At 36.1% G+C, this 25,961-nt stretch overlaps 2 protein-coding genes across 4 annotated transcripts in view; one reads left to right on the forward strand and one right to left on the reverse strand.

The window, feature by feature from the left end:
- The first annotated feature begins 2,072 nt into the window (after positions 1-2,072).
- LOC114246531 (uncharacterized) lies at positions 2,073-25,197 on the forward strand. Of its 3 annotated transcripts, none has more exons than XM_028179096.2 (11): positions 2,073-2,472; positions 7,786-7,905; positions 8,551-8,768; positions 11,898-12,106; positions 12,562-12,676; positions 14,050-14,264; positions 15,326-15,518; positions 17,672-17,758; positions 19,970-20,083; positions 21,469-21,660; positions 22,190-25,197. In XM_028179096.2, exons 1-11 carry the CDS (start codon positions 2,395-2,397, stop codon positions 22,197-22,199), a joined length of 1,551 nt encoding a protein of 516 aa, XP_028034897.2. In that variant the 5' UTR covers positions 2,073-2,394; the 3' UTR covers positions 22,200-25,197. The 3 variants fall into 3 exon arrangements, with proteins under 3 accessions (XP_028034897.2, XP_028034906.2, XP_089583220.1); XM_089727094.1 differs by lacking the exon at positions 2,073-2,472 and adding an exon at positions 6,506-6,863; XM_028179105.2 differs by lacking the exon at positions 17,672-17,758.
- Positions 25,198-25,274: 77 nt separating this feature from the next.
- LanA (laminin subunit alpha) overlaps positions 25,275-25,961 on the reverse strand; it is a 68,195-nt gene continuing 67,508 nt past the window's right edge. Inside the window, exon 62 of the mRNA XM_089727102.1 lies at positions 25,275-25,791. Within this exon, the coding sequence (XP_089583228.1) occupies positions 25,529-25,791 (263 nt within the window). The 3' untranslated portion in view covers positions 25,275-25,528. The remainder of the gene's footprint in view (positions 25,792-25,961) is intronic.

Raw genomic sequence — 25,961 nt, forward strand, 5'->3', positions numbered from 1 at the left:
CGCACTGCATCTTTCCCGCGGTGTGGAAAGAAGCGGACGTTATCGGTATACATAAGCCGGGCAAACCGACAAACGAAACATCTAGTTACCGTCCGATTAGTCTCCTCCCGACGATAGGAAAAATTTACGAACGGCTCCTTAGGAAACGCCTCTGGGATTTTGTTACCGCGAACAAAATTCTCATAGACGAACAGTTCGGATTCCGCTCTAAACACTCGTGCGTACAACAAGTGCACCGCCTCACGGAGCACATCCTGATAGGACTAAATAGGCGTAAACAAATCCCGACCGGCGCCCTCTTCTTCGACATCGCGAAGGCGTTCGACAAAGTCTGGCACAACGGTTTAATTTACAAACTGTACAACATGGGAGTGCCAGACAGACTTGTGCTCATCATACGAGACTTCTTGTCGAACCGTTCGTTTCGATATCGAGTAGAGGGAACTCGTTCTCGTCCCCGTCAACTGACTGCCGGAGTCCCGCAAGGCTCCGCGCTCTCCCCGTTATTATTTAGTTTGTATATCAATGATATACCCCGGTCTCCGGAGACCCATCTAGCGCTCTTCGCCGATGACACGGCTATCTACTACTCGTGTAGGAAGATGTCGCTGCTTCATCGGCGACTCCAGATCGCAGTAGCCACCATGGGACAGTGGTTCCGGAAGTGGCGCATCGACATCAACCCCACGAGAAGCACAGCGGTGCTCTTCAAAAGGGGTCGCCCTCCGAATACCACTTCGAGCATCCCACTCCCTAATAGGCGCGCAAACACCTCCGCCGTTAGCCCCGTCACTCTCTTTGGCCAGCCCATACCGTGGGCCTCGCAAGTCAAATACCTAGGCGTCACCCTCGACAGAGGGATGACATTCCGTCCACATATTAAAACGGTACGCGACCGTGCCGCCTTCATATTAGGACGTCTCTACCCTATGCTCTGCAAGCGAAGCAAACTGTCCCTCCGTAATAAGGTAACTCTCTACAAAACTTGCATACGCCCCGTTATGACGTATGCAAGCGTAGTGTTCGCTCACGCAGCCCGCACCAACTTGAAGCCCCTCCAGGTTATTCAATCCCGATTCTGCAGGATAGCCGTCGGAGCACCATGGTTCCTGAGGAACGTGGATCTCCACGATGACCTGGAGCTCGACTCTGTCAGTAAGTATCTACAGTCGGCATCATTGCGCCATTTCGAGAAGGCGGCACGACATGAGAACCCTTTTGTCGTGGCCGCTGGAAACTACATACCCGATCCTGTAGACCGAATGGTAAACAGTCGACGTCGCCCAAAGCACGTCATTACGGATCCTCCCGATCCATTAACGGTGCTTTTAGGCACCACAAGCACCGGTCACCGTCCTCGTCGAACCCGTCGCTTGCGACGAAGGGCTCGACGAGCGAATTAACCCCTAGACACAGCCCACTGAGTTTCTCGCCGGATCTTCTCAGTGGGTCGCGTTTCCGATCCGGTGGTAGATTCTGCGAAGCACTGCTCTTGCTAGGGTCAGTGTTAGCAACTCTCCGGTTTGAGCCCCGTGAGCTCACCTACACACGTTAGGGTGAAGCTGAAATAGCCTCTCAAGGCTATCAGCATAGGTAGGAGGAAAAAAAAAAAAAAAAAAAAAAAAATTGCCCTTAAGGCTTGAACCTCGGATAAAGAAGAAGATTTTAGAAAAGGGATAAGGAAATACCACAAACGGAAATTAAAGCTCAGGCTTTTTCAAAACTAAATAATGGTTCAAGGGAAAAGGAAAAACTGATTTGTAGATATAATCACGTACACATACGTGATCTGTAGATTTCTTGGTTAAAGGCAGTGGCTTGGTTTCGGGGAATAGGGATGCATTCCACTCTATCAGTTTATATGATAGTACATTGGAAAAGAAGCGATTACCTGGTGTCACGCTGAAGATGATAATTTAATATTACATTCAAGCAACAATGTTGAACAGTGTCATATTAAAATACTTCTAGGAAAGTTCAAACTTGCACTTGTACTTGTACTTGTTGTACCTAATGCTTTAAGCATTTTTTAATAATCTATGGCAGGTCGGTATTGATTTCTTGCTCGTATTATTAAGCGACTAAATGAAATAGTACTTCGAATGAAACGATAACATAGTAAATATTATGAATTTGTACTACGTCCGTGCCGTGTGTATTTATATTCTTCGGGTTTCTTGTTTCATCAAAACAACGAAAACAAACCTGCAAATTTCCAAATGGATCATAAAAAATAAATAATTCACGGGTTGTTTTTAATAAACATATATGCTGATTGTCGTGTTATAATACCATGTATCTTCCATACGTTGCCAATTATTAAGATAGCAAGATTTTCCTCAGCAATTTCTGTGATACTTATGTCTTAACTGTGAGCCTTGTATAGGTCAAATTATGGAGGAGAACAAATCTAAACACAAGACTCTGCAGAATGCTGCTCATCATATCGCGTTAGACTGCATACAACCACAGGTGAATATGTTTTAATAGACTAATAAATACATTAAATGTGTAAAGCATTTACTAACTTGTTAATTACTAATTGTTCTAAAGTTAGCTTAAGTTCTCACATATTTTCTATACCTATTCGCTGGTAGCTTAGGAGGCTAGACCAGCTACGCGCGGACGGGTAGGTGAGTACACGGGCTCAGAGAGAGAGTTTGTTAATACTAGCCCTGGAAAGAGCAGTGCTTCGCAGAATCTACTACCGGATCGGAATCGCGACCCACTGAGGAGATCCGGCAACAAATTCAGTGGGCTATGTCTATGGTTAGTTTGCATGTCGAACTCGAGTTTGACTATGACATTGATTGGTGCCATAGGGGTCTAAAACCACCGAGAGTGAATCTGAGGGATCCATCAAGACATGTTTCAGGCGAGGGTGGCTTTGCGTCGCCCCGTTGCTATCGGACTGGTTTTCAAATGAAAACAAATTTAACAAAGAAACAATATTATTAGCAAAAATAGCCTCTTTTACTGTTTTAAAAATACTAAGTACTTAATGTGACCAAATATAATTAACGGATACTTCAAATCTTAACCAATATTTGCTATTGATTGAACAAGTCTTATATTCTTATCTTAGACTCTAACCTACATTATGATTCTCTATTAAGCTTATCTTAACAGTCTATTTGTAAATATATTTATTCTATCAGTCTATTTATATATTTATATATATATACATGTTTCTATTTACACATTGTAATGGCTCATGGATTAGAAAATGTAATCTTAACTGAATGAGGGTGACCTCCTGTTCTGCTGTATATTAAATAGTTATAAGAGCCATGGGGTTTTAGGTCTCCATTGTAGGAAAGGCTGTTATATCCATCAATCAGGAACATTTGACAATTGTGGCAGAAATATACAAGATGGTGGATCTTATCCAGATAGGCTCATATATGTCCTATCACCAATTATGTATAACCCAAACAATAAGCCCACACATATTGTCTATCTCTGCCACAAATCAGTCATCTGATCTGGCTTGAAAGCTGGGACAGCTATTATAAAATAATGATGTTTTGTGGTGGGTTTTGGTATTCACTATTATAAATTGCACATCAAGAAATGGTAGCTGTTAATTATTTTTGCAATCAAGAATTTAAGGGCAGAGAACATTGAATTGAATAATTTTAAAATGAATAAAATAATAAAATATAACTAAAAAAAACTAAAAAATTATTTAGTTATAGATTAATATACTGTGAGCTATCTTGAACAACTACCAATACTATTTGGTATGTTTGTAGTTGTAAGCTATAGTCCTGATTGTCGTCAAAGGGACTTCAATCTCATATTTCAGGTAGGTCATGAGCTATCTGTATATCTCAAATAAAAATAACCTTCTTTCTAATATTGTACTTAAGTAAATTAAGATTACTAGAGATCCCGCAGTCGTCGAAATTCGACTATAATTAATTGGAATTGTAAGTTTGTACACTATTATGACTGTATTTTATACTTCTATAATCACAAATTTTGCCAAGGCTACTCTATAAAAAAATATTAATATAAAAAGACAAACAATCTTTAATCTATTCTCAGTTTGACCACAGACGTCAAGAACAAAAGCTTGACAATAAATAGTATGCATGCGTGTGTGCGTCAAATACATGGTATGTAGTGTGTGTAATATTTTCTTTATTGATTTAATGTGTCTTTTATGCATTATTTTAAAAAAATATTAGCATTGTGCATTTCTTCTCTATATTTTCTATAAGTGTGGAAAATTTCATACTCCTCCGTCCGCGCAATTTTCGTAAAAAGGGATACAAAGTTTTTGCTTCACGTATTAATATATAGAAAGGTAAAGTGATATTTGAGGATACTTTGATATAATAAATATAAATAAACTAGCTGACCCGGCAGACTTCGTAGTGCCTTAATCGATAAATAAAATAACTAAACTAAACTAAACTTTAGTATAAAATAAACTTAAAACAAACAAAAGGAATCCGACGGACGTGGGACACATCAAAGTTAAAACAAAATTGTTGTTTTTATTTAATTCTGAGCATTTTTATATTTATCTACCTTTTAAACCTTCTCTGGACTTCCACGAATAATTCAAGACCAAAATTAGCCAGATCGGTTCAGCCATTCTTGAGTTTTAGCGAGACTAACGAACATCTATTAAGTTTTATATATATATAAATAATAAGTGGGAACAAATCACATACAGTTATCTGGCCCCAAATTAATATTCCTTGTATTTTGAGTACCAGAGACTGATATATACATACGTAACATAAAATATATATAGATAAGAAACACCCAGACGAAAACAAATCAGTTCCTCACATGAATGTTTGGCCGATGTGAGAGTTGAACCCATGACTATCTGCACGAGCGGGGTGCTAACAACTGCACCACTGATTCAGTCGATTTTTATTCTGAGATTATTTTCTGATATAGTTTTCTGATATAGGCCTCCTATTGATTATACAAATTTTTTTTTCTAATTTGGTCTATTTTACACCAGCTAAAATCATCTTATAGTCACTATTGTTTTACTGTATCAATGTATATAATAAAATTACAGATATAAATACATTTTTGTACCTATTTTATAATGCCTATTTCGATTACCACTAATGACTTTAGTTAATTTTTAATTTCAATTAAACACAGTTTATATCTCTGATTAGTCTCCATTTCCAAATAGTTGGTCAAAAATATTTTTAGCAATTCGGCATTTTCAAAATAAAGCAGGTTTGTGTGTCTGTGGTGTATCCTGTGGTTAAAAAGTTGACTGGTTATATTTTTATAACTTTAGTTTATTTATAGATCAATCATGAATTTTAATAATAACTAGCAAAAAAGATAGTTAAATATGTTTGTCTAACTAATAAAATTAGTAATAGTTTCTGTTGCTGTAGAGCTAAGTAAACTACATAATAATAAATATATTAAAATATAATTTTAATTATTCCCATGCAATACCCTGCTTAGCATCGTTCAGCTCAACTATTAAAACATCAGATAAGCAAAGGTTGGAAACTCACGAAATCACCTTTCCAATTTGAACCTGAATGACATCTGAACTGTAATTATCTCAAATGTATTTTAGTAATACATATGTGCGACAAATTTTAGGGTATGATTTGTTGAAAGGATTGCTTTTAAATTAATTATGGGCGAGAAGCCGAGACCTCGAGAACAACGAAAAACCACAAATTCGTATGAAATCCTCTTTTTTCTTTTTTGCAAAAATAGATTACAAATTGTGATTTTACGAAGAGTTTAGGAAAAGCAATAACAATAGGTTGTCCGTGCGATGGATGGATCAAGTCAAGTCGACAGTATGCGATTGTTCACATGAGTGTACCGGGCTCCCCACGAACCGGGAGAAGTGGCGATTACCCTATCTGCCCACAATGTAATGATACAGAATGATCACCAACCGCTCTGACAAGAGTGATATCACAAATAAAAAAATAAAAAACACAAATCAGTTAAAAAAAATGTATTTGTATTTCTTGCTTTCTTTAATCATTAAAATCCAGAGTTATTTGCTCAGACTCGAAGAATCCACAAGAGACGCGGTAATTCGTCCAAGGGGAGTTAGCCCATCAAATTAACTTCGAACGCATATTTTGAAAATATCTGCGACATCCAAATGTACTGTACCGATACCGCATTCATGGAAGAAGTTGAATTTTCATTACCGGTAGTTATTAAGTTAAGCCAGTTAAAAAAATACGTAATTTAGAGAATTTTTGAGAGAAAATATGTTTTACACCATAGAAATATGAAGACGCGATCGGCGCTACACTTATTTCGTATTTGTTCCTTGATGAATGCGTTCTTAAAGCAGTTAGCATTAAAAAGTAAGACAATAATTAACGGATAACAAAATCTCACTTGAAAAAACGAAAGATTTATTTATTTTGTACCTATTTTTTATTTATTCGTAACTAAACTAGGGTTTTTTTTTTCGAAGAATTTGTTATTGCATCGTAAACAAAGACGTTATGAAAATCAAGTATATATATATTTATTAATAAAAATAAAGGTAACATTAAATTTATTTAAACATATAGGAGTCTAATTTATTTTTTATTTATGATATTTTTATGTGATATATTTTTAAATATATTATTATATAATATATATTATGTATTAATTATGTAATCATCGTAAACGAGGTCACAAGTTGACCTGTTAAACTGGGCTATTTTTGCCACTCCCGGATGGCTAGGACACGGGATAGATGCACTTTGAGCGGGTACGAAGGGGGGTTCGATCGATTTTAGGCTTTAGTTGCCCGCGTCTGCAGTTCTCTTCCGGCGTCCGGTGTTGTTCCCATAAATCAAGTCACCATGCATCATCAATTTGGACAATACAGATATAATAATGTGAGATAATATTTTCTTAATATACATGTTTCAGCAAGTTAATAAATTTCGATGAGACTATTTAAAGATTTGATCCTTGTAGTTCTTGAAAAGCGGTATTGCATTATACAAAACTGTTGCATTTTATTTATTGTAGGTACTCGACTGGATGTCAAGCGTAATGGCGTTGAAGTATTTGTGTTAGTTCTATATTAAATAAGTTGTTTCGCCCGCGATTCTCTGTATAATTGATTACAATTGATACAGATTTGGATCGAAGTTTTTCATTTTAATATTCATAACACAAAAAAGAGGCTCTGCTGGAGATAGTTACCTTTTTTCTTTAATAATAAATAAATTTAAACGTAATGAATGTAATATTTTGTTTAGATGTTTGCTCGATGTTAATAAAATAAAATAATTGTTAGAATAAAATTGCACGATGTTGTTTATTGTATTTCGTTTAAAATGTAATATTACATTAATTTTAACCATGCAGCGCTTCGCAGCGGTCATTGCCTCCATAGTCGCCGGTAAAGTAAAAATAACGATTGTCTTCTAGAGCATTACAGCCAAGTAAGAAAAGAAGTAAGTCAAGTAAGAAAGAAGAAACTAAATTACAATTGATTTGATAACACCGCAATGGTGTTCGGTATAATAATGGGATTTGTTTTTTGTACTAGTATATAGTTTTGAATCGAAACTTAATGTTGACGTTTTGAGGAATGCTTTTGATAACCGGTTAAGTCCGTATTTGACGTGACGTCAGCTCGTATAAGATCGACTAATAGAAGAAGCATTACTGACATTAGCGGAATTAATGCAGTTACAATGCGATCCGTACAAGATGCACATGCAGATTTAGTGTGTAATGTTAATTTCGCTCGCACGGTTGTTCACAGTATTGTTTGTCCGCCATGTCTGTACCGTTCGGAATGAACAGACGACGCACGGGTCACCTTACCATGTGCACCCTTATCCCTCGCCAGTCAGGCTGCAGCACGCCTTTCAGGCCCAGAGCAGTCCGAAACTGTTCCACCCTAAAGGGCTCAAACCTCATCTGGTAAGTTAACTTTAATTTTTTTTTATTGCTTTGATGTGTGGAGTAGTGTGGACTAGCTCACAGCCCACCTGGCGTTAAGTGGTTACTGGAGCCAATAGACATCTACAACGTAAATGCGCCACACACCCTTCAAACGGAAACGCATTACTGCTTCACGGCAGAAATAGGCGGGGCGTTGGTACCAACCCGTGCGGACTCACAAGAGGTCCTACCACTAGTAATTACGCAAATTATAATTTTGCGGGTTTGTTTTTTATTATACGTTGTTATTCCGTCAATCGTGAACATTTGTTAAGTACGTATTTCATTAGAAAATTTGGTACCTGCCTGCGGGATTCGAACACCGGTGCATTGCTACATACGAATGCACCGGACGTCTTATCCTTTTGGCCACGACGACGACAAGTGGATTAAGTTTGAGAAAATTGTGTTGCGTTTGTCTTGTTATTGTTATAATGTGTCTTTAGTACCACTTCAATATCTTCTTTGATTTAAGTTGCAGTAGACCGCGGCTTGGCTCTCCCCAGGATTTCTAACGGCCATGAGAGACCGTCAAGCGAACCATGTGCCTAGGTTCTTCAGCAATAGAAAAAAAAATCTGTTAATGTAATCTAACCTAAAATATAAACTGGCTTTTATGTACAGGACGCTCGTACTTTTGCTACGCCGCAAGAGAGTCCTGTGCTGGGCAGGGCTTTGTGCCTCACACCGAGAGGCAGCCCGATACCAGGCCGGGTGTCTCATCTGAACGAGAAGTTTCAAGACTCTTTGACGCTCAACTCTGACACGGACTCTTTGGTGGCCAAGATCAGCGCCATGTTCCCGACCGTCAGCGAGACGCACATCAAGATCTTGCTGAAGAAGTAAGCTGTTTTGTTTCAATCCTTGCATAGTGTGAATTAGTTTCTAATTCGTCATGGCGTCTATTCATCTAACACGTCCTGGCTTCGAGACTGAGTACATACGTGGTTTGTTATTTACTCACCTCTTAGCGGGAAATTTGCACTAAAAATAAATCAGTGAATAACATTATTTTATAATTTAAACACTCATCATGTTTTGGTAGTGTACAGTGTTATAATTTTAATAGAAAACGAAGCTAGGCACTAGGTGATACTAGTGATAATAATTTACGAAAATATTTATGTTAAGTTAGACTTCAAATTGGCGCGCGAATCTTGTCGACTGACATATATTATAGTGACACCTGACACCTGCGCATTCGGGAATTCCGATCGCGCCCGAAGATGCCCGTGTGCGACTTGATGTGCCAGTGCTGCACGCTACACATACAATGGTGTTCACGGTTTTTATTATCCCATTAGTTCAAATTCGACTTTAATAATTTTAACTTTTAAGTTTGAACTTTATTATTGGTTCTATTGTCAAAGATTTCAAATACTTCTTTGATCACAGATTTCGACAAGGCTAAATACACTATAGACAAATAATATTAAAAACAAACAATTTATTATCTATATATTAATACGTGAAGCAAAAACTTTGTATCCCTTTTTACGAAAATTGCGCGAACGGAAGAGTATGAATTTTTCCACACTTATAGAGAGTATAGAGAAGAAGTGCACAATGCTAATATTTTTTTTAAATAATGCATAAAAGATACATTAAATCAATAAAGAAAACATTACACACACTACATACCATGTATTTGACGCACACACGCATGCATACTATTTATTGTCAAACTTTTGTTCTTGACGTCTGTTGTCAAATTGAGAATAGATTATATATTGTTTGTCTTTGTTAATATTTTTTATAGTGCAGTCTTGACGAAATTTGTGATTATAGAAGTATAAAATACAATCATAATAGTGTACAAACTTACAATTCCAATTAATTATGGTCGAATTTCGACTACTGCAGGACCTCTAGTATTCTTAATTTGACCACAGACTTTAACGATAAACAAAAGAGTATATATGCGTGTGTGTGTGTCAAATCGAATGGTAAGCAGTCGACGTCGCCCTAATCACGTCATTAGATCCTCCCGATCCATTAACGGTTCTTTTAGGGTACCTCAAGCACCGGTCACCGTCCTCGCCGAACCCGTCGCTTCCGACGAAGGGCTCGACGAGTAAATGAACCCTTAGATACAGCTAGCTGAGTTTCTCGCCGGGGCTTCTCAGTGGGTCGCGTTTCCGATCCGGTGGAAGATTCTGCGAAGCACTGCTTTTACTAGGGCCAGTGTTAGCAACACTTCTGGTTTGAGCCCCGTGAGCTCATCTACACCATATGATGAATCTGAAATAGCTTCTAAAGGCTATTAGTATAAGTGTGGGAAATTTTATACTCCTACGACGCCGACGGCGCAATTTTCGTAAAAAGGGGTACAAAGTTTTCGCTTCACCTATTAATATATAGATTACCTTATATTGTTCTCTATATCATTTGTATTTATAGCAAAATTTAAAATGTTACGAGTAATCATACCTTCTGTTGCAAAAAGAAACATCCAAGAAGAGAACAAACTTGAGAACACAATACCTTTGAATCAATCTCTTTATTTAGGGCACGCTTCTTTGGCCTTTCAACGTGTATTTGATTTATTCTTCTAAAATACGGAATCGCACATTTAACGAGATGATAGAAAATAAAACGAAATGAACATAATTTCTGCATTATGCTCAACTCGGGGAATCTTCCCTTGATAATAAGCTTCGCTGCCCAAAAGTACCCTCGTTATTCTTCAAACTCTGGAGATACTCAAGACCATCAAGCGAGATGAGCACGTTGAATAAAACAAATTTTGTAAACGATTCAATAGTAATACTCAAATGAATATCCCAGCTCCGTAAATGCAATATACGTATATGTTGGCGATACGCTAGGGTATTTACACATAAGATCTATTACAATGAAAATACAATACAATTCTATATAACGTTAACATTACTTGTTTATTACAAAAAGCCACGTCTTAGTTTTTACACAATTAGCCATTTTGTGATGGTTGTAGCAATACAACTTCTTTTATACAAACAAATGTAATTACTGCGAAACAATTTACAAATTACATTATAGCTTAATATTCACAATACTAGTACATATTTTAGTTTTTTTTACATGACTCGGACATTAACTTATTTTACATAAATTACTTTTGACTAATATAAACTATAACATTATTATTATCCAGCCTGAAAATATTTGGCCCCAACAACAAGATTTGCATAACAATTACCTACTGCAATTTTTACAATACTTAATCAAATTATTAATGTTTATTATAATATAATTTATTATTGTAATTACTGCAGTTACAATACTTAATAAAATTATTAATGTTAATTATAATATAATTTATTATTTTACATGAACATTTATGGTTTATTAATATTTAATTATTTATTTAATTAATTACAGTCATTTATGTTTTTAAACAATAATATAAACATTAAACATATACTGAACATTTTCACATAAAAACAGTGTCTACCTAATAAACATTAATTAAGGTAGAGTAGCAGTTTCATCTTCCTAATGAGAGAAGCTTGCGTTGAGAAATAAATAATAACATAGAATAAACTATATATTATGTTAATTATTGCCAATAGTGGCGTTTGCGCCTATATATATAAATTGCTGAAATAAAATGTTATTTGTGTTATATGTTAAATGTATTCGTGTAATAAAAATCAAACCCGCAAAATTATTATATAATTTGCGTAATTACTGGTGGTAGGACCTCTTGTCGGTCCGCGCTGGTAGGTTCCACCACCCTGCCTATTTCTGCCGTGAAGCAGTAATGCGCTTCGGTTTGAAGGGTGGGGCAGCCGTTGTAACTATACTGAGACCTTAGAATTTATACCTCAAGGTGGGTGGCGCATTTACGTTGTAGATGTCCATGGGCTCCGGTAATCGCTTAACACCAGGTGGGCCGTGAGCTCGTTGCTAAAAACTAAAACCCTATTAATATCGCTTGCTTACCTGGATGGTATATTAATGTTGTATATACATTTTGCCGATTCCAGATACTACAATCGCGAAGCTGTCGTGATCAGCGCTCTGCAAGTCGAGAAGCACCCCCTAGTGACCCCGGGGCCGCACGCTTTGTCCCCGCCGGGGGCCCGACTACAGCGGAACGCAACCAGCCTTTGTAACGCGATGCAGTTCGCCAAGGGCATATCCGGCTCGCTCCACGGCTCGAGTCATTATACGCCGATGACGGGGACGCCGCAGGGTGAGTATGAGCCTGTAATTGATCTCTTCAGGGAAAAATAACGTTTCAGTAACATGTTAATATGGTAGAGGGATCTTGTGGGGCCTCACGGGTAGCTGACCCCACCCTGCCTATTTCTGCCGTGAAGCAGTAATGCGTTTCTGTTTGAAGGGTGGGGCAGCCTTTGTACTGTCAAAACTGAGATTTAGAACTCATGTCTCGAGGTCCGTGGCGATGCTTACGTTGTTGATGCTATGGGCACTGTTGACCTCTTAACACCAGTTGGACTGTGAGCTAGTACACTCATCTTAGCTATAATAATAAAAAAACCAATGTCTATGTCTATGTCCTCGGGCAGTGTGTGTTATTAGTTTCATAAAAGGTAAACATAGCTTGAAAACTGCAAACTACAGAAACCAAAACTAAAAGCTTAATTGTTTTTTTTTTTATCAATTTGCTATCGACAATATCGACAGGTTCACCGTCCCTTCTTCGCCCAGGATCTGGCGCATCGAGCTACTATGGAACCGCGAGAAACTTCGATAGGGAGAGTCAACCCGCGCGTCACCCCTCTCCGAAGATGAAGCTTAAGTATGAAAGAACGAATTATATATACATAATAAAATAAAAATATGTATGCATGGACGCATACTATCATTTTTTGGACATGTCTCCCGGCGAGGAAATGACTGCATAGAGCGCCTTGTCGTTCAGGACAAAGTAGAAGGCACCAGTCCGCGTGGAAGGTTGCCCATGCGATGGACCGACCAGGTCAAGTCGGGCGTTGGCGGCTGTTTACATGAGTGTACCAGACTCACCTCGAACCGGGAGGAGTGGCGATTGCTCGTGATGCGCATAGCATCTGCCCACAGCAATGATACTGAATGACGACCACGACCGCTCTGACAAGAGTGTTACGACATACGAATGTTTATCAGGTCACGATGAAATATGGTACAGTCGTGTGAGTGGTTCCAAGAGATCAGTGTTTCTCATACAGTTAGCGATAGTCGCAGTGGACCGTTACTAGATGTCGCTAGTTCTAAAACGCCCACCTAAGAAAACTTACAATACTTTTGTTTGTTTTTTAAACGTATTAAAAATGAATAATGTTTGTAAGAATGAAAGTAGGATGATCGTATTGTTTAAATATTTATACAGGAAAGTGGATAGTAAGACTAATTGTACATTATGATCTCACGCGGGTCGGTACCACGTTTCTGATTGCGTTTACTGCAAAGTAATTGTGAACTTGAATTTATATGAACACGTTAAAGTCTCCATGTATATCAATTGTTGTAAACGTTTCACTTCACGACCAAGAATTAAATAAATAATCACAATAAAGAAAATAATGTAATAAATAATGTACATAAAATGTATTACATTACATTATTTAATAATAAAAATAGTCTTATCACATTTTCATCATATTGACGGGTTAATGTTATGTTAATGATGTTAATATATAGTTGTGTATTTATAAAGAATTAATTTCTTCCCTGAAATTATTTTTGTCCGCCTGGTGGTTGTCTGGAAGAGACTGCCCATTGTACTTTTTAATACGCTTTTATTAGCTTCAGACGTATGTATGTTAGTATGTAACGCAATCTTTGAACATGATTTTGACCATGATGAACATGATTTCGGATTAACTCGAAATTTGGTATTCTTCTTATTAAGGACCGATGACAATTCAATATTAAAAACAACTGAAAAAATTTAAATTCTACCAAAAAATGAAAAATAAATAATAGTTTAAAAAAACTAACAAAATACGCTTTTATAGAAAATCCAACTAAAAAATAGAAAATAAATTGTAATAAATTTGAATTAAAAATAGTGTAAGAAAAAATGATTTTATTGTAAAAAGAGCGTGGATTTTATTGTAAAAAAAGTGTTTTGCATTTGTGTGAGTTTTTTTTTTTGCTGTACAATAAAGCTTCTATATGGTTTAATGTTAGATACTTGAAGAGCGTGTTCCCGAAAGCGGACGAGACCATCATCATCGACGTACTCGCCAACAAAGATAATAACGTCCAGAAGGCCAGCGAGGAACTGATCGGGCTGGGCTACGTCAAGAAAGACATCTCGGCCCAGCAGAAGAAGAAAGATATCCCAACGCCGCAGCCGATCAAGAAAGTGGTCATCATGAAGACAAACGAAGAGAAGCAGCTCTGTAAGTGAACTAGTCGAATGCGTTATGTAAATTGTATCGAATACTTGATAATATATTAATACTACCTAATACGTATTAGTACTCTAGTATAATAGATAGATGAAGGTCCAAGACGGAAAAAAAATATTAGTCTCCAAACCTTGTAATTTTTTTTTTAAACTTTTAAATTATAGAATAGTCTATAAATGCACATCAAAAATAATCGTTGACTAAAAAGGAGATGAAATATTAAAGATTTTGTAAAGGAAATCAATTTGTAACTCAACTCCGATGTAATACATATTTTTTTTCATTGCAAATATCACAAGATGTCGCTGTGTATCATGAATTTAGGGCCAAAAGTAAAATTATATGTCAATAAACAAATAAATAGGTTTAGTTTGTAAATTATAGTATTCGTTTCCCGTAGTATGGATATTATATGACGTCATTGCTATCGTATTTCCTAAAAGAGTCTTTAAGGGCGCAATACTAAATTTGAAATACACCGAGGGCGCATATTTTACAGATAGTCAACAGGTATCAATAGGCATTAAAAAATGTTTATAACTTAATTTTGTTGGTGTCATACATAATGATACATATAATTCAGTGTGAAAATTGGGTGTCCATATTTTCAGCTAATTTCTTATAATTGGGGATATATTTAGAGATCCCAGTCCTTAAACAATTATCTAAATGTGATTCATTAAGCTTTGTTTGGTATTGAAAGAAAATAATGATTTCGGATTACTGGGTAGTTTTAAATGCACGGTCTACGCGTGGTCTATTCGGAATACGATCACACAGTAACAAAAAATACGTGCGTGTCATTAGATACGCTCAAGGTTAGCAAACTGCTAATCTATGCATAATACTAAGTTCAACTGACTACTTGCTGTATATCGCCGTTTGACAAGAGTAAGTAAGTCGCTCTGGCTCTCATACATTTACATTAGTCCAGCGAGAGCGCATTAAAATCGATCGGGGGCGTCGCGTTGCCGACCCCTGCTCTAAAATATAGTTTAGGACGAGATATACAATGAGAATGCCTCATAAATCGTATATATCTCCCGCTGTAGTGAAAAGGCAGTTCGAGTTGAAGTATCCCTGGATCCCTGAGCGCTTAATTATTATCGCGCTCGAGAGCGTCGACTTCAACGAGGATAGAGCTCACCACATACTGTCCACCGTGTCCAAGGAAGAGGCCACTCATCAGGCGAGGGCTCCCGAAGTGCAGATGCCGCGTCGATTCGTACCGGACACAAGACGAGAGTGAGTGTACAAGGAAATGTCATACTTAGTATTACCTACACTAGTATACCAGTTCTGAAAGTTTTTTTTATGAAGTTATACTTCTTTAGGCGCGTTATGAAAAATTGATGAGAGTGAAATTTTACGAATTAACACAAAATTAACAGAATGAAGTTGCCCACTAAATCGCTCATTACATACGACCGACGTAAGTTGGCGAGTCTGAATATAGCCGCGGGTGAACTTTCCGAACCGTACCGAGAATCACCGAATTTATACAATGTCAAGAAAAGGGATGTCCAATATGCGTGTTTGAGGATGTTGTTTAATCGATTTTTTACATAAGTACACGCACCCTTTTTTTATTCTTCAAAAGTAAATTTGAAATTCGTAGTATGAATGAAGTTGTACTGGGTGATGATCACATAGATTGAAATGTGAACAAAATTTGATTAAACAAACAAATAATCAAACTAGACGAAAATTTTAATGTCATTGATTTGGAGTCACATATAGATACGTATTGTTGTAAATATTTTTAATACAAAAATTTGTATTTAATACAGTTTTAAAAATAAATGCACTCTACAGTTTTAGGGCCCGTTCTAAATAACTAAATAACTCTTTTCAGAATAGTACGAAACGAAATTAATATATCAATCGATTTGGCTTTGAATTAGCCAAGCCGAAATATTTCATTGTTATCTCAACGTTCGTCTATTAAATAGATTCTTGTTCACTTTCAGAACTGGTTGTGTTTTTTTTGAACTTTTGATTATGATATTTGGATGTGTGCGTCAGCGGAAACTTAACAGAGCTTACCGCAAATCATGTGTCGTTTTTATATTGAAACACCAACGTTCATACATATATGTAAGTCAAATATTAATAATGTCACGCCCCTAAATAAATATTTCGTGGCATCCCATGGTTTTCTGTAAATTACTTTATTGCTTTTAATCCGGATTGACCTACGGTTACTGCTAAATAAACGTCACGTTTCAAATTCAAAATAATTTCTAAGGAAATATTTTGATTTGCTGGAAAAAAATTTAGCACACACTCCCTAAATTTTACACTATCCCTAATAAATTATTTGGTCCAATTGCTTTTTAGCTTGTCGTTTAGTGTTGTGGATACGTCGGTATCGATGATCACGTACTAACACTACGAATTATTAATATTAAATTTTAAATCTCTACGAACTGAGTGACATACCTACTAGGGGTGAAATGCTATTTAGTTCACTTAATACGCGACATTTATCTTTGTAATTAAAGGTGCGTTTTATTTGGTATTATTAGCATCGACAGTACAGTTTTTAATTGAACTTCAGTTAAGTTTACTCCATTCAAATTTATTATAAAAAAAAGAACATAATATTCCTAACCTAAAAGTACAATATTCTCCATTCAAATATCTGAATAATTGTTTTGTTCTCCGGTAAAATTGCAAAAACGTCGCTTAAACCAAATAGACTTTCACATTTCGATATAATTATCGAAATCATACACATTAAAATTGAGACCATATTTAAGAAATACTTACTGATATATTCACAACACTAATACACATCACGGTTGTTTTGAACAGTGGTCGATGAGGTCGTTGTTGACACGGTACAATTCAATAATCGCAGAATCTCAAACGCTCCACTGTCAGCATCAATAACACCTGTCAAACTTTATTAACATAATACATACAGTAGAATACCATAACAATAATTATACGATAGCTTACGATTGTAAGCGTTGTATTAAAGCAGCGGTCGAGGAAACGGGGTAAATTACCCCAAATGGGGTAAAATGAAATTTTGGGGGTAAAAATGAAACTTTTGTGAGTAAAAAGTATATATTGAAGTGAAACTTCTTTAGAATCGTTGTGATTTCAAACTCGATGAAACGAAATGAAACGAAACGAAAAATTAATATATTTTTTTAATTATCATGGGGGCTATAATATGAAAGATGCTAAAAAGAAAGGATTTCGTTTTTTTTTGTTCTTCGCTATGGGGTAATATCAACTTACATAAAAATATTTTGGGATAATAATTAAAAAAGTTCCCCGACCGTTGTACTAGAGCGAGCTAATATAAGCTATATGTAACTATAAAAACAAATGACAAGACCTCAGAGGCCATTAAGCTATCATCACTCATGCATTCCGTAAATCAGTTCGAGTGTGGTCTTCGATTACGAGCCGAGTCAACCGGCGCCCGTGCAGGCCTCACGACGTCTCAAGATATGGACCGAGAAACTTAAGTATGTCCCGCTCTGTGTGTGTGTGTGTGTGCATGCGCGTGCGATTCTGGATCTCAATGTTATACGTATAGATTTATGTACATATCATCCCCTAATCAGGGTCACGTTTAGACAAAACCCATCTCTTAGACTCTCTAGGTCGTAGTCAGACGTGTTAAAACGTTAACAGCCAAAAATACGAAATGCTTATAGTCATTTTTTTTTATTGTGGCTCGCACGGTTTGTGTATTTGCGACTACTAGTGTGGAAAGGGTAGGGAAACTAGTTTAAATTGAAGGTTCGATGTTTGGAAAGGATATGTGATAGGATTAGTGCTTATAGTCTATATATAGTTAGTGTAGTTCGCAATATTTGTGTTGTGGTGAGATATAGGGAACGTCATGAGTAAGCAACGTTTTAAGCGCGTAAATAAAAGTTTTTGGTTTTGTTTTTAAATTACGCTTTTTTTAAGCGAACGTATAATTAGTTGTTGTCGAATTGAGCACGTGTTAAACACACACCGTATATTGGTTTACAGTAGGAAGAAAAATAGAGATGTGCTTATAGTTTAGTTATCCTGCAGACCGAATGGTAAACAGTCGACGTCGTCCTAACCACATCATTTCGGATCCTCCTGATCCACTAATGGTTCCTCAAGCACCGGTCATCGTTCTCGTCGAACCCGTCGCTTGCGATGAAGGGTTCGTCGAGTTAATTAACCCACAGACACAGCCCACGGTGTTTCTCTTCGGATCCCATCAATGGGTCGCGTATCCGATCCGGTGGTAGATTCTGCGAAGCACTGCTCTTGCTAGGGTCATGTTAGCAAATTCTCTGAGGTTGAGACCGCAAACTCACCTATCTGGCCGCGTGAAGTTGGAATAGCCTTTTAGATTACCAGTGATTATGCAAGATAAAAAAAAACAACTTATGTATTGGTTCTAGCGAGAAGTGATAAATAATATTTTTTAACGCCAATAAAAGGCTCTAAGAAGAAGTTTCGTTGAAGTCGGTGGAACAATTTCGCTGTTCTGTTAGAACGAACAAAAATATAAAAAAAAAAGGTCTACTTGTGCCAGCCATATCTAAAGCCGTATCTAAAGGTCGTACAATATAAGTGTTGCTTAGCAAATATAAAAATAATGTATTAGATAATTCAATTTGTCAAACTCGTTTGTCGTTTTAATAAATATGTATTATGATGTTTAGATACCGTATTCACTGTGCGTCCTTCATTATAAATTAGTTATTTAGAAAAATTTATAAAATAATGTATGTATGTGTAGTTTATGAGATTAATGTAATAATAATAGTGTGATTTTCTAAAACTGAATGCATGTAAAAAAATTATCATAACACCACATTATATAGCTTAGTTTGAGCGCTGATTATTATTATTTTAGCATATTATACAATATTTTTCACATGATACAAACTTTGCTTGTTGTTACTTTTGCGTTTTCTCCCTTTTTTGTTTTTAGTTTTCTTAATTTTTAAAGATTATTTAAATAATTTTAACCTTGCAATAGAAATTGAATTATCAAATTCAATTTTGTAAATATCAATTTACACAATTGAATTTTATGTTTATAAAATTGAATTATGTAGATAAATGTTTTGTGTTATACATTAGGATAAATCCTTTGATTAAATTAGATAAATGTAAGGATAAATCGTAGGAAATTTTTAAACGAATTCCTAACCTTTTTAATGTAACTTAACACATATTGTGTTCATTGGATCAACTAACGAATGGATAACCATCACCATAGCTTATAATTGAATGCATGCAATTATTGACATTTATTTTTATCTGTTGGTTTCATTCTTTATACGAACGTGGAGTACCTGTTAAACGTGATTAGTTTTAAAAAAATAATTATTGTTAGTATATATTTATATATATATATATATATATATATATATATATATATATATATATATATATATATATATATATTTCTTTTTTCTATTATCAAATATTGGAATTTTGCTTTAATGACGTAATGCAACAATTTTCCTATTTATTTTATTATTAATTGAATTTGTTTAATTTACTTTAAGAATTTTATTTGACCAAAGTTTTAGTTTTTTTGTTTTGGCCGAAACATGTTGTATTGGAGGTAAAAACGACTTAATGAAATTCGCGCGTTAACAGATAAGTTTTTTTGTAATGATTGGAATAATTGCTTTTTTGCCGTGTTTTAAAAAAAATGAATATTCGTGTTGCAGGCCAATACTGAAGACTAATAACGGAGCCGAGACTAAATACAAGTCGCCGTATTGTTCGCAAGCAAATGGGCCCAACCCAACGTTGCGCCGTGGTCCCAGAGAGAGTCTTTTGCTGTACGTTTGTAATGAAATAATTTTAACCGTATATGATAGTGTGGCCATCATACAACACTAGGTATTTGACAGATGCGAAAGATCTTCCTTCCGTCGTCAAATATACAACCGAGCGATATTGCTCGGTAGACCGAGGTGCGACGGTCCGAATGTTGTTGTTCGGAACTTGTATATGAGTCGTCTATTATCAAAGGTGGCAATCTGTGCATTTGGACAAAAAAATGTTATTGATATGGCAATACAGATTGATTTGAATATAATCGTCTCCTTCAAAGAATACGGTTCAAAACCTGCATTAAATAAAGTATTAACTTAACCTGTTATTTATCTAAGATGTCGTTCAGAAGAGTTTTGTGACTGCCAATAAAATACAAAGTCAATAATTCGTTTTTCTGATTTACCAATAATTGTCCAAAAGTCACATTGCCGGCTTTTTTTTTTTTTTTTTTTTTTTTTTTCCTACCTAAGCTGAGAGCCTTGAGAGGCTATATCAGCGTAACCCTAACTTTAGTAGGTGAGCTCACGGGGCTCAAACCTGACGATGTTGCTAACACGAACCCTAGCAAGAGTCGTGCTTCGCAGAATCTACCACCGGATCGGAAACGCGACCCACTGAGAAGATCCGGCGAGAAACTCAGTGGGCTGTGTCTGAGAGTAAGCCGGCTTTGATAATAGTCGACTCATATATGCAAACTTATCTTGAAAATGTCGTAAGCGAGATTCAGGCATCTGTCAAATGGTATCTTTTTTTTTTAGAGATTTTATGACCTGGTAGCTGAGACCTTTAAGTCATGTCTTATTTTAATGTATATTCTTAATTTTATAAAAAATGATATTATGGAGTGAAATGAAATAAAAATGATTAATTTGAGACATTAATCAACTGGGGTGAAATTAAATGAGATGATATGAGATGAAATCTAATCTCAGTAAAATGGTGGTCATTTACTAAGATTTTTTCAGTGGACTTTTTGGAGGATCCCGAGAAGTTACATCCAGCGACTTTGTTTCATTTTCCCACATTTGTGCACTTTCACAGATATTAAACGGCTAATAAACCACCATTATTACACATTTAAATCCGAAGAAACACTAAATAGACAAAATAAAACAAATCACACAACTTCACTCCTCGCGTTCCCGCCAAAAAGTCTCAAATGGTATCTAGTGTTGTATGATGGCTACCGCCACAATAGTTTTTATTGCTAAGATGAATGAGTGAAGCTACCCACCTGCTCACTTGGTGTTTAGTGATCACCAGAGTCCATAGACATCTACGACGTAAATGCGCTACCCACCTTGAGATAGAAGTTCTAAGGTCTCAAGTATAGTTATAGTTATATACATTCTTCAATCGATTTTCATATGTTAACGTGCTTCGACAGCGAGGATTACATGCCCTGGAATGGCCCCAACCCAGAGTATCGCGCTGGTAATGCAGTGCGCGTCGAGGGTCCGGAGTACCGTGACGTCACCCAGCAGACCCTGGCCCGCGGACCTTCGGGAACAGCCAACGGGCCGGCCGGCCTGGCCAGGGGACCCATGTATCAGAAGAGCAACAAGAAAACCGCTAAAATGTATGTATCCCGGGTCTAGATATTCAATATAGAAGACAATCCTGCTTGATATTGAACTTTTTTTTATTGCCCTTGTAGACCAATGAGCATACGGCCCACCTGATGGTAAATGGTGACCGTCGCCCATGGACGTCAGCAATGCGAGGGGCGGAACTAAGCCACTGCCCATCATAAACTTAACAAGTTAACTGGTGGTAGGACGTCTTGTAAGTCCGCACGCGTAGGTGCCACCACCCCGCCTGTTTCTGCCGTGAAGCAGTAATGCGTTTCGGTTTGAAGGGTGGGGCAACCGTTGTAATTACACTGAGAGACCTTAGAACTTATATCTCAAGGTGGGTGGCGCATTTACGTCGTAGATGTCTATGGGTTCCAGTAACCACTTAACACCAGGTGGGCTGTGAGATCGTCCACCCTTATGAGCAATATTTTTTTTTTCTGAAATACTTACCAACCAAGAGCGCTCTAACATATAATATTATCAACGATGGAAATAGGCTGTAATTTAACTTTATAATTAATTATTTTTCAGTGTCATTTAAATCGGGATGGCGCTCTGCTCAAGAATTCAATTATCAATTATTTTGTATTGATTAGTGATTTAGTATGATCTCTCAGTATTATAATAAAGAAATGGCTTTTGCTATATATGTAACGGGTGAGCTCAATCGAGTCGCGAAGCCTTCCATTCGATGGACAAACAAGCGACGAAGCCATTTCCAGTATATATATATTTATCAAATCTGATTATTTTTCGATAAATATTTTAGCGTTTATGTACTAGTGCGTTCTATTGTTAGTTAGTTTAAAACGTTAGTGGTTAGTTATGCGTATCAAACGTGCCGTTAACGATTATTGTTTGTCTGAAAGGACGTTTCGATCTCATTTTAATTAATAAGCAATTTTTTTTTTTTTGTAGTTGGTCTGGCTGAATTACGCCAACGAGTTTTTAATACGTAACGCAACATTGAATAGTAGACATTTAGCCTGGAATGTTTTTGGTTTCAACTTTGACTCCTAGTTGAATCATTCACGAATTAGGTCTGACGTGCCGTGTCATTTAGTAGAATTCTAAAAGTCAATCACTCAATAAGACTTTTAGTTCCCAAATTCCGTCTCAATCTAGTCGATAATTATAATGTTGTAAACGATTATTGAACTTTTTAATGTTGTCTTTATTTTTTTTTATATAATTCAAATCGAACGATTTACTTGCGAGTAAATTTTTAAAATTATTTGAATCGAATTCGGATCAACTTCCAGTACAAATTTTAATGTAGCTATCGATTTCGATTATAAATTTAAAGTTTATGTCCATCGTGTCCACCCAGTTTGTTTAATATTATTTTTAAAATATAATGATATTATTCATGCACGTTCAAAATTTAAAGGTAGATCTATTATTTGTAGAGACCTTCCTACATCGAATTTTACGTACAGGTAGAGAGTAGGTCGACGGTAGGGATGTACTTATAGCATCGCAGAAATTTCTGGGAAATTAATTTATTTTCATTCGTTTTAATTTCGGTGATCAGTAAAATATTGCACACCAAATACGTAACTGATTAACGAATAAGTTTCTGCTTCAAACCCTGAAGCGAATAAGTGTTGTAGCGGGCAGCCATCTTAGAACGCAAGATATTTGACAGTTATCTGAATGTTGCCAATGACATTTTTAACTATATACAAGTTCCGACCAATAACATTAGGATGGTCCTAAACATACTCTAACGAGTTTGATGTGAAACTTAGCCCATACATCAGCCTGCTGAGTTTCTCACCGGATCTTCTCAGCGGGTCGCGATTTCCATCCGGTGGTAGATTCATTCGCGAAGCAGCTGCCCTTGCGCTGTTAGCAAATCCCATCCTTCCTGGTTGAGCTCGTGCTCACCCACATGTCCCGGTGAAACTAGAAAAGCCTTCGGGGCTTTGTAAAAGCTCCTTCCAAAAAAAAAAACATGGACAGTCGTTCTACCGAGCTATCACCCGCTCGGTGTAAGATCTTCCTTTTATCGTTACTCCCAAATAATTATAAGAGAAACATTCTAAAACTAGTGCTGTGCATCGCGATGTCGATATCAATTCCCTAAATAACGAAGACACCGTATATTTTGTGGATTCATGAAGTTTTTCTAAACCATTATGTTAAACGAAGTATGCTTCCTTCCAGGCTTCCTTTTAACTTATAGTAAATGCTATTAGTTTATTAGTGCTAAGAATAAATGATTCGATTATTGATTCATTATTAACTCATCGATATTTACAAAATCAAAATTGTCGAGATATTTTAATGATTGGATGTTTGTGTTTACTGGGTTCATGTGTAACCGAGTGTGATTGACTGGCTCCCATTTGCCGCCATTTATCTAAAATAATTAGTGATCTTCTTCGAAGTCTTTCAGAGCTGCGTTCAACCCATGAATGTCGATTTTTAGAAGGCGATAAGAAACATTATATACACATATTACAAGTTAAATAAATAAACAATAGGTTTTCATGTTGTTATAGTTTAGGTGTTTGGTAAAGAAAGTAACTTTTCAATCTTTGATAATCGATTTTATTTGATAGCATTTATGATTCCGGTTGATGAAAGTAACATTTTTGCTAAACATTTTAAGAGTATATTAGAATTTTGTAGATTTTCGTCGACTTATATTAATAGAAAATGACTCGATTGTACAATAATAATAACAATATCATCACACGAACTTAATCATTTTCGATTTGAGCAAAATTTATTTGATTTTATGGCTCCACGATTTGGACTCCGTTTCTTTAAAAAAAATGTTTCGGATTAAAAAAAAGATTGTTTCCATGTCACCTTTTGACTTCAGATTTAATTTTAACTTTACAATCTGAATTGTGATTAAATAAGTAACTTGTACACGAACAAATGAAAACATAGCACTGCCTGATCAAAAATAAAAATAGCACTAAGTTAGTTTTAAGGAGATATTTTGTCGTCGTGAATTTTGACGTTCGTAATTTAAGCTTATCGGGATTCATACGAACGGATTATTATCCGTATAGTATTAATATTAAATAGGAGCGGTTCTAGATTTCGGTGTCGTTGTTTGATTAACACGAAATAATATTTGTGTAGTAAATTAATAGAATTTAGTAGTGTTATACATGTTTTATTCAGTTTAAATGTTCTGTTTGTTATAATGACATGATCGGGCTCTCATTGCCATAATTAAAAAAGTTTGTTATAGTGACGATGAATGGAAATCGATTATAATTCTATATCGATTCAATCAATTCTGTTTTCATTTACAAATATATTTTTTCGTGTTAAATCGATAAACTGAGAACGGTTTTGATAATTAAAGGTGTTGTCATCCGTACTATAGTATACTTTCCGCTTCCTATTGTAGTATAAATTAGTTTGGAATTCGTGCAATATTTTATTATGTCTTTAGTTGATAAAATGTTAGTCTAAACTGTCCTATTTAGTATCGATTAGTTGATAAATTATAGGCTTCGATCATTCCATATTTTTGTGAGAATTGTCTTAATAAAATTATTTGTTTATTTTCATTGAAGAGTTTCATTTGCAGTTAATTAATTTCTAATCACATTTTTTCGATTCAAATGTTTACAATAAAAGTCGGATCTGTTGTTAGTAATGTATTTGGTTAAGCACAAAACATTATCAAACGGAATTGATATGTATAAAACTTTTACAATTAATTTCAATAATTCAATAATTTAACTTTTTGTAATTTATTATTTTTCAGAAATTTATTCATATAAATACATTGCTGTTCGTGATACATTGCTTGTTTTGGTTGTGAACGCAGACAAAAATGATCTGATTGTCGTAAACGTTTTCTTTGTCTGGTCTGGTTTAAGTTTGAGTGTTGTGAAGTTAGTCCTGGGGGCAGACGCCCACGTGAGCTCCGCGGCCCACGGCGGAGTTAGGGACCTTGACCGGCGTCTCTCCAACCACAATGTTCCTCACGCATCCCGTGAAGCCCCTCCGAGAGTGAACCCCTCGCACCTTGTGTATCGGGCGCTCGTGACCGCCGATGTACAGCGCGGAATGCGTGTCCGTCGATGTGTACGCGCCGATCCCGGGCTTCGAGAAGTGACCGTCGACACCCACCGAGACCACGTACAGAGATTTCACGACTGTCAGACGAATTTCATGAAGATTTATTTAAAAAAGTATTATTAGATGTAAGATTGGTAATAATGGAACGTATGAAGAGAGTGTGGAACCGAGCGTTAAGATGTGAGTCAGAGAAAACGGTAAAAACGGTAAAAAAGGGAAAAGAGAATGGCAGATAGAATGAGAGAGA

The sequence above is a fragment of the Bombyx mandarina genome, chromosome 01 (assembly GCF_030267445.1).
Source record: "Bombyx mandarina strain Sakado chromosome 01, ASM3026744v2".
NCBI classification, from domain to species: domain Eukaryota; kingdom Metazoa; phylum Arthropoda; class Insecta; order Lepidoptera; family Bombycidae; genus Bombyx; species Bombyx mandarina.

Coding starts and splice junctions, on each gene's coding strand:
- LOC114246531 (XM_028179096.2), top strand. CDS start 2,395: ATGGAGGAGAACAAATCTAAACACAAGACTCTGCAGAATGCTGCTCAT. Junction 12,677..14,049: donor TCTCCGAAGATGAAGCTTAA/GTATGAAAGAAC, acceptor GTTTAATGTTAG/ATACTTGAAGAGCGTGTTCC. Junction 15,519..17,671: donor GTACCGGACACAAGACGAGA/GTGAGTGTACAA, acceptor TCCGTAAATCAG/TTCGAGTGTGGTCTTCGATT.